This window comes from Alligator sinensis, unplaced genomic scaffold (genome assembly GCF_000455745.1).
Source record: "Alligator sinensis unplaced genomic scaffold, ASM45574v1 scaffold247_1, whole genome shotgun sequence".
NCBI lineage: Eukaryota > Metazoa > Chordata > Crocodylia > Alligatoridae > Alligator > Alligator sinensis.
In genome coordinates, this window is record NW_005842002.1 from 2,997,353 (window position 1) to 3,006,581 (window position 9,229).

The 9,229-nt window shown below is 36.3% G+C and overlaps 1 protein-coding gene across 1 annotated transcript in view; it reads left to right on the forward strand.

Annotated features, from left to right (window-relative positions):
- The window catches only part of LOC102377800 (coiled-coil domain-containing protein 110), an 11,171-nt gene extending 2,559 nt beyond the window's left edge, over positions 1-8,612 (forward strand). Inside the window, 4 exon segments of the mRNA XM_006021746.2 lie at positions 1,302-1,367; positions 2,366-2,476; positions 3,501-5,649; positions 8,111-8,612. Of these exon segments, the coding sequence (XP_006021808.2) occupies positions 1,302-1,367; positions 2,366-2,476; positions 3,501-5,649; positions 8,111-8,298 (2,514 nt within the window). The 3' untranslated portion in view covers positions 8,299-8,612.
- The last annotated feature ends 617 nt before the right edge of the window (positions 8,613-9,229 follow it).

Genomic DNA, 9,229 nt, shown 5'->3' on the forward strand with positions numbered 1-9,229 from the left:
ATAGATACAATGTCTCTGTCCCTCGTTTTACCCTTTCATCCACAGCAAAAAGGGTGGGAAGTTAGGAATACTTTGCCACATATCTGTACATTTTCTTTACCAGATGCAAAGGAATTAAATTGAGATTAATATTGAAAAAGAATTCTGCGTTCTGTGCAGCAGGACATACACTAGATTATTTTCCTTTTAAATCTTGGGAAAGGTAACCGTGGTTTGACAGAGCAGAAGAGTTATATTCCCTTTTTATTACCTGGTGTAGATTATAGGCAGCATGAACTTCCATATACTGCACTACCAATATGCCTAGTTTTGATTTTGAGAGATCATCTCTAGAAGTGAGAAGGGAGTTCATTCCTCAGGCCTCACTGCTCACCCTGACAGTGAGATACTGGTTAATATTAACTGTAATGGCAATTTTGTGTTGTGGCTAACTACTTACTAAGAATTATACAGGAACCCACAAATCGTTTCAAATACACCAATAATTAGCCATTGAGGCTAGAGAAAGAAGTTACATATAAACTGGTTTAAATGATCAAAAACAGGTTTAAACCTGTAACAGAATAGAAGTTCAGTGCATATAAGCCAGTTTCAAAATGACTTAAATTGGTTTAGGGTAAACCTGGTTGAATGTAGTATCAGACTTAACTGATTTGGGTCAAACCAGTTTATGCAACTTCTGTCCCAGACCTCTTCCTGGTTCAAGTTAAATCAGAGTCCCCCAGCATCCCAGCATTTTGCAGCCCTTGGCTAGGCTGGGCTGTCTGCTCCAGAGAGCAGGGCTGGCCCTGCCCCTCTGCTCCCTAACTGGAGCAGTGAGGGCTGGCCCACTGCTTATTTAGTGCTGGCTGTGACTGTGGATTACAAATCCCAGAGGCACCTGGAATCAGGAAGAAGAAATGAGAGCAGATCTCCGGAGTCCTGCTACTGTAAGTCTGGACTGCAAATCCTAGAGACCTCAGGAGCAGCAGGAAGAGGAAGCAAACACACAGCCTATGCTGGCTGCATTTCAGAGAACTGTGCTGTAGTGCCCCCCAGCTTCTGACTTGAGCCACTGCAGGCATGTGGCTGCGTTTCCTGAATCAAAAGAGAATGTCTGTTCATTTGCTTATTTGTTAGCTTAGATTAACCTACAAAGACTGAATCAATTCAGCCTCAGGCTTTTATCTGTCTGTACTTAGCCTAAATGGCTAGTTACTGAAGCCAGATTGAAACTGGCAGTCCTGAACTGGAAGGGGAAATAATAGGGAGAATTTGCCAGCTCATCTTGATGTGTAAAACCTCAACTTTTTTGTTTTTAGATCTTTCAACAACAGCTGGATTCATTTCAGGCACTTCGGCAACAGACTCTGGAGAATGTTAACATGGTAAAAGTAGAACCTAAAGTACACATACAATAAGGGAAAAAAACTTTGATCTAAAACTCAGCATACTCTCCTAGTTTTTAGATTCTGCCCATAATATTTTAACTAATGTAAACAAATCAAACACATTTTTATTTTACCAAAACTTGATAAAGTAAAATAGCATTTTAATAGTAGGTGCCTATTTAAAAAATCAGAAGTTACACTGATTTGCTGAAAATGAATTTCCTAAGTCTTATAAAGTAAATACACATAGCCATTGATACAAAGTATTGTCAAGAGCCAAAATATATTTTATCCAAAACACTGGACCAAGTAAGCCAATTAAACATTTGGCTTACTATTGCTACTTTGAGCTTACTGTACATGTTAAATGTGCACTTATATAAATTTAATGTATGGTGATCACCAGAAAGTAGTTTATTCTGTCTGTCTACGACTTTGTACTGCTCCAGTCACTATGGTATCTGATTGACAAGCAGTACCTGAAAACAGGCCATTGTAGGAAAAGGAAACAGTGAAATAGAAAACGAGACAAGATCAGTTTCTTCTTCTTTCATTTGCATTGGCATAAAGGAAACGTTACTTCATTGACTTCAAAGAAGTTACTCCTGACTTACATTAGCATAAACAAAAGCAGAATCCATCCTGTAGTTTTAAACTGCCATATCCTCCAGATAGTGAGCCACTATTCAGGAACAGTTTTCTGCCCTTTCAATAATTTTACCTCATTTTGTAATGTAAAAATCTAAGACTCCAGCACTGCATAGACTTACATATACACTTAATTTTATTTTTCAAGGGTAGTTGCAGTGAAATCAACAATTTTCATTCTCATATATCAGGGCAAAGCAGTATACTGCTGTCTAACCTATCTTTCATGTGAGGAGAAAAACAAACCCTTTGCTGACAGGATATATTCCAAAAATGAAATATTTCTGCATGTATGGTTTCACGTATGTCTCTGAAAGAAAAACAGTCTTAATACTTCTCTTTTTCAGGTACAGTCTGAAATCAGTGAAATACTGAACAAGAGTGTAGTTGATGTGAAAACTTCACAGGGTAGCTCAAAAGAGTTTCTGATGACTAGTTCACCTGCCAAAACACCTGTGGTATGTTACTTAATCCTTATCGCTGAAGAAGTTATATATAAAAAGATTGTGCTGGACTGCTGTTCCTGATAATTCGGTTTGCTATAAAGCACTGTAACCAAAGCCAAAGGTTATTCTGTACATGAAAAGAATCCACAAAAACTTCCTCACTAAAAATATACATTTACATGATGTCACCATAATTCTGTCTTAAAAGAACTGTTATTTAAGTCAACTGGGAAGATAAAGCCAGGTTGAGGGACTTAACAAGGCTTTTCTCCAATCTAGTGAAAGCTCTGTTCCTTTTTGTTGTAGATAAGACTTTAACCAGGTCATCCAAACTATATTGTTCACTGAATAGAATCCAGGGCTTCAACTTCTTTTAAAGTAAATGAGGTAGGATGGTCAGATAGATGGATTTACTTCTGTAGCATGATGTATAAACCATTACATAGACTCAGAACCAAATCCTGGTTGCATTACAGGATTGTCATGGGTTCTGTGCATTTCCCTAACCATTCTGGTCCAATAAGCTGTTAGGCATGAGTGGACATTTGACCTCAAAAGACTTTTAGCTCACTAGTTAACTTGTCTTTCCCCAGCTGCAAATGTCCCTAGAGAACTCAGTGGGCTAAGTCAGTACTTTAGAGTTATTCCAATCCCGATGAGGGTCATTGGAAAAAACAGGCCATGGAAAAGGTCCTTTTTCTAAAGCAATGGTTCCTCTCTAGGTTCTGATACAAATGCTTGCTCTCTAAAAACATTTAAGCATCTTAACAAATATTAGTAGACTTCAGGAAGAAAACAAAAGACCTAATTAAATTAATTATGGCTCATAATATAGTTTCTTAAATTTACTGACATACTCAAATCTGTTCTTACTCATTTTCCTTTCCTTACGTTAGAGAGATAAATAGAATTAGTATATATAATCTCTACCAGTGCTACATGATGCATCATAAACTTGGCAACCATTTGGCTGGCTTTTGCCTCTAGAATTGTAAACAACAGTCCTTATAGAATGATTGTTATTGGATTATTCTAGTTTACAGAGAGTCCACAATCACCGTTTTCTATGAAGGAATTTCAGTACGATCAGAAACTCTGCACCCATCAGCCCCTGGAGGCAAGTTCTAATATTTTCCTTGGAAATGTGGTCAGTGATGTAAATATTTCTCATCAGATTTCACTAAAAACTGTAACAGCAGGAAAGATTGAAAAACCATTAGGACCAAATGAAATCAAAACTATGAATACTCTAAGCAATGAATATTTTTTGAAGGATTTTGCCAAACCTAAATGTTTTCTACCTTGCACTAGTATAGAAGCTGCAACTATTACTCCTGCTAATAATAAATTAATTTTGGATGAACCTAAAGCTCCTTTGAGTTTCCTCAAATATGATGATGAACTTCATTTAACAGACTTTAACTATTCTACCAAACAGTTGAAACAAGAACTCCAAAAGCCTCATGAACAGGAACTAGGACACACATCTGAACTTCAGAATGTTTCCTGTAGTCAATATAATGATTCTGAATATATGCTAAAACAAGATCCCAAAATATCAACTCTGTTTTTATCTTGCAAGAAATTAAGTGAGGACTCAAAATCAATAGAAATTTCAAAACCTGAAGAAACAGTAGACAAATCACATATTACACTGGTTTCTCTTCAAGGAAATAATCTGAATCTTGATAAAGAATTTAATAAAGATTCTGAATATGAAAACTTATGGACTTTTGCCCTTAAAAGTACATGCAGTACCCAAGAAGAAGCTGAAAGCAAAAACAAAAATGAATTTTATAGCACTGACAATGGTGTTGAGGGGTTCCAGTTCGATGTCTTTTCCAAAACAGTAAAGGATAAGTTACAAATGCTTGATCACATAGAACAACTGCAGAGAGAAAAAGAAGACCAACTGCACATACTAAGCCAAAGAATACTAGACCCTGGAAATCCTAAATTCAGTGAAATCAAAGCTGCGTCAGAGTACTCTGAAAAAATTGAAGTGTCTCAAAATTCCTCCAAATATTCTGAACACTTACAAAATAAAATGCTGCAACTTGAGAATGAAAACATAACTTTCAAGGCTGAAGTGAAACATCTTACTGTTATCATACAGTCTCTGAGAGAAAAAAGCTCAAAATATGAAAAGCAAATTAAAGCTCTGGCTGTAGAAAAGCAAAACATGAAAGTCAGATTAGTTAAATCAGAAGAAGACAGCAAGGAATGCATTAAAGAAGTGAAAAGGTTGTTACGAAAATGTAAAGAATTTCAGAACCAAAATAAAACTCTCCAAGAACAAAGAAGCCAACTCTGTATTGAAAACCAATGTATAAGGCAAGCATTAGACGACTTTAAAATTAAGAATCAGGAAGCACAAGAACAGATGATCGCTGCTACTGCTGAAAAAGATAAACTCACTGTGGTACTGGATTCTTTGCAAAAGGAATCTTTGGTCTTACGAGAAGTAAATCGGAAACTAGAAACAAAAACATCCCAGCTTATACAAGAAAAAACCTCACTTGAAAAAGAACTTGTACAAAATCAGGTTGAAATAAAGCAACTGAAAGAAAAAGAAAACGTAACAAAATCTGAACAGGAGACTCTTCTTCAATCAGTGCAGTTACTTAAAGAAAACAAGTTTAACCTTGAAATGGCATTGCAGGAATGTGCTAATGTGAGACAAATGCAACAGAAGGAGCTTGAGAAAGTCCAATCAGATAAAACTTATGCAGAGGAGAAACTCCTTACTGAACTTAGAAATGCAAAAGCAGAAATTGACTTTTTGAAAACTAATTTGGCCAATGTGGACAGAGACCAGGACAGGTTATCAGTTGTTGTCAGAAACATCACAGAGGAAAATCGGCTACTTAAAAAAGAAATACAGGACCATAAACATGATGTTTCCAAATATCAAATTAGCATTGGAAGACTGAATGAGGACCACTTACTAATGGAAAACCACGTAAGAACTATAGAAAATGAGAGGGATGTATTGCAGTTTGAAGTCCGCCACCTGCAGAAGGACTATATTAATCTGCAGGACCAAATCACTGCCCTGGTTAATGAGCAGTGTAAATACACATATACTTCAGGGAGTCAGGAGAAAGTTCACTCTACATATTCCATGGATATTTGTGAAGAAATTTCTGATTACAAGTGTACAGCTTTAGTATATAACCCACAAGGTGTGTATCATACTTTACAAGATCTTAGTGGGCTAGTGGTATTTTATTATTATTTTTTTTTATTTACCTCATTTTAGACCCAAGTAGCTTTTCAGATAAAATTATTGACTAAAAGTATTAACATATCTGAATATTTGTTTGAGTTTTCTGACTAGGGAAGTTCTAGGACCAGTTTAAGGTTTGTTTTTCTAATTTTAAGAATTTCTTGTTTCTGGAAAAAAAAGTTTCTATATACCACAGCATTTTTTTCTAATACAACAAAACCACAATGAGGATTTTATCCAAAGCATTTTGAAGGCCTGGGAGTTTTTCCTTTTGAAATAGATGACCCTTAGATTGGACCTTTAAAGTTATAAATTGTTCTTTCAGGGCCATTTCCCTTTTTTGTCCTAATTAGGTACTGAAAGAAATTCTTCCCACTATTTTTAAAAGAAAACTGTTTTTCTTTTTCAGGCAATTCCAGCTAAACTGCAACAGTCTCTTGATTTGGAGAAACTGTAATAAACATGCCTTCTTTTAAACCAATTAAAATGCTACTGTCCAATTATTTCATTACCACAGTGATCTATTTGTTTAAAGCTTATTTTTACAGTCAGCATTTTCCTATATGCTTTTTTTGAATGCCCAACTCTTGGCTGCATTTCATTTTTACTAAAAGGAGGTTTGCTGCAGCTGTAAATTGTTATAGGACCAATGAAGTCAAAGAAGCCATGACTATTTATGCTACCTATGGTTCCCACCCACAAATTTTAAGCTTAGAAAAGAGTGTTAGCTTTTCTAATCTAACTACTTAACAGAGTCCAGAACACTTTGCATAGTTATTTTGGCATCTAACCCAATAAAAGATGCATAGTTTTAATTCATGTTATTAAGACATTCAGGATTTCTTATGGTTAACAATGCCTAACCTACACTTCTAATCAACATTTTTTTTGTTTTCACAAGTAGTGAAGTCATATTTACAAATATTTTAATTAACAACTGGAGATTTAAGACATCTGCTAATATATTTACACTGGAAAAATGAGATGTATGTAGGCAGAGGGACATAATTTTGTAGGAAGATTAGAGAGGAAAGTAGAATCCATTACTGCAGAAATAGTCTCCTAGTCCCTCATCCTTGGGGAAGGGAGGAATGTCACAGACATATTTCTTATATGATACTTCATCTATAGGGATTAGTATAATGGCTCTTGTAGCCCAGATGGGAGTACTGTAGTTTACTTTTTCAATCCACTGCATGTTTCAAGGGACCATTTTAGTTACCCCAAAGGCACTGCTGCAGAATCATTCCATGAAAGAAAAGTAAAACAACGTAACAAGGAACTGGAGTTCCCCGAATCCCTTCCATAGACCTGCATTTGCTTTAGTAGGATGAGTTACACTCATTAGGGTACATCTTTTGCAGGCCAGAAACATCAGAGGTAACTTCCTAATGTTCAATAAAGCATCAAGGCATATAACAGCTCTTTTCTTGTTTTTGTGACTGTGCTTCCCATATAGATGAGAAGCTGTAGCGCTATGGAGTCAGACTTGGCATAGGAAGATGCTGTGCAAACTTTTCTATACAGCTCCGTTATTGTACCTTAACACATTGTTGATCTTCTTGCCTGGGAAATACTTTCCTAGCCATTTATAACAGTTGCATAGGGTTAAGCTCTTCTAGTACATGGTTGTACGGCACAAAAGCTAAAGTGGGGTTGCTGGGTACAACTGTAAATGTAGTCTGTGTATATTTTAGAATGATTTTTGTACAAATAAAGTCTACCCGTTATGATGTCAATATTGCCCCATGCTTAGGAGTACCACTTGTTTGGCTAGTGATAGAAAAGGCCACTGTCTTGGAAAGCCAAATTCAGAAGAGACATTAAAAGATTTATTCATTGACTGCTTTTAATACTGTTGTAAGTATAGAATAACTTAATTGGCTTCAGTGAAATTGACTCAGTTTTTTTGTTGTGATACTCAGATCAGAATCTACCCCAAAATGTGTTATGAACACACTATCAATTTTTAGTCAGAGGGTGAAAACAAAAATTACTTATTGTTATTTTTTGTACTTTGTAGGGCCTTTTGTCTTCTATCCTGGATAACAATGAAGCAGTATTTAAAGGCAGCTTCTGAGAAAGTTATGTATTCTACCATTTCAGTAAAATGTAGAGACAAGAAGGGAAAGATTAGCAATAAAAGCATCATTTTCTGTATCCCAGTAGCACCTAAAGACCCCAACCAGAATTGGGCCCCATTACAATAACAATCAGGAATAACCGCTTTCTGCTAATACAGACACATTTTCTGCCCCAGAAAACTTATAGTATTAGGCAGAAATCAGTACCTCCTTATGACTAGAATTGAGGCTGATCCACACAGCTTACCTATCTTTACTGACAAAGTGCAATGGAATTTTTAAACATTAATCTCTAATGAAAACTTACAGTCTCCAATGTTTCCGCTTTGTTAGAGAATGGAAAGATTGCTGAAATGCGAAAGAAGCTAGAAGAGGAAGAGGTACAAAAAGGGAAGAGGCACAAGGACCTGAAGAAATATTATAGCACTATTTCAGTCAGCTGTACTACATCTGTAATCAGGGAGTCAAGATTTAGAACTGCAGTCAGGAAGAAATACAGCACAGTTTGCTCTGCTACCTAGTGATTTGAATCTAGAGAGTTCAGCAATGAAGAACACACCCAAGTTATTGTATATATATATTCCTGGTATATATTATGAATATGATGCCAAAACAAAGGTTAGCACAATCACCAATACCTGTTTCACAATATAAAAATCAGAGAAATTAAGAAAAAAAAAGAAATATCTTTAAAAAGGTCAAGTACAAAAACTGCTATAGAAATTCATATTAAAAATATGCTGCTGGGTCGTGTTTTGCAGTAACTTTTGGGGACAAAATCTCCATTGATCTCAATGGGAATTTTTCCTGAGTAAGGACTGGAAGAGCTTGCCAATAATTTGATTCTCATTTCCATACTGTCAGATATTAGAAAATGTGGTGTTTAGTTGGAACATTAGTACAAATGTTGAATATCAGATGGTGAAAGCCTTGTGGTAGGACATTCTTAGAATCATTATGGCTACTAAAATGAGTCCGCTAATAAAAGTTGATACAGAAAACATTGCCTTCATGTAATAATTTTTATATTTATGTAACCCAGGTGGTGGCCCAATAGTTGCCACCCCTGCCCAATATCAGGGATGGTGTGGTGAGAGTGGGGCAGGGCTTCCGGCCAGCACCAATTTACTTTGCAGCCGACCCCTGCTCCCCACAGAGCAGCCCGTGGTCCCAAGGTCTTACACTTAACTGATTTAACTATTTGCACTTTATTTACAAAACAAGAATAATAGGAAAGGTTATTTACAAGTGAACTTAAATGACATAACTAGAATCACAAAACAAACCAGAATGCATTAGTCAACCCTTGACTCAAGAACCACAGGTAGGGTAACTGGCAGCTTTCAGCCACTGCTGAGATGCTACCACAAGGAAGCAAGGTGGTCACTCCCCACAGCTCCAACAGGCTTCCCAATAAGCGACATACTGCAACTATACTACTTGCTACCTTCC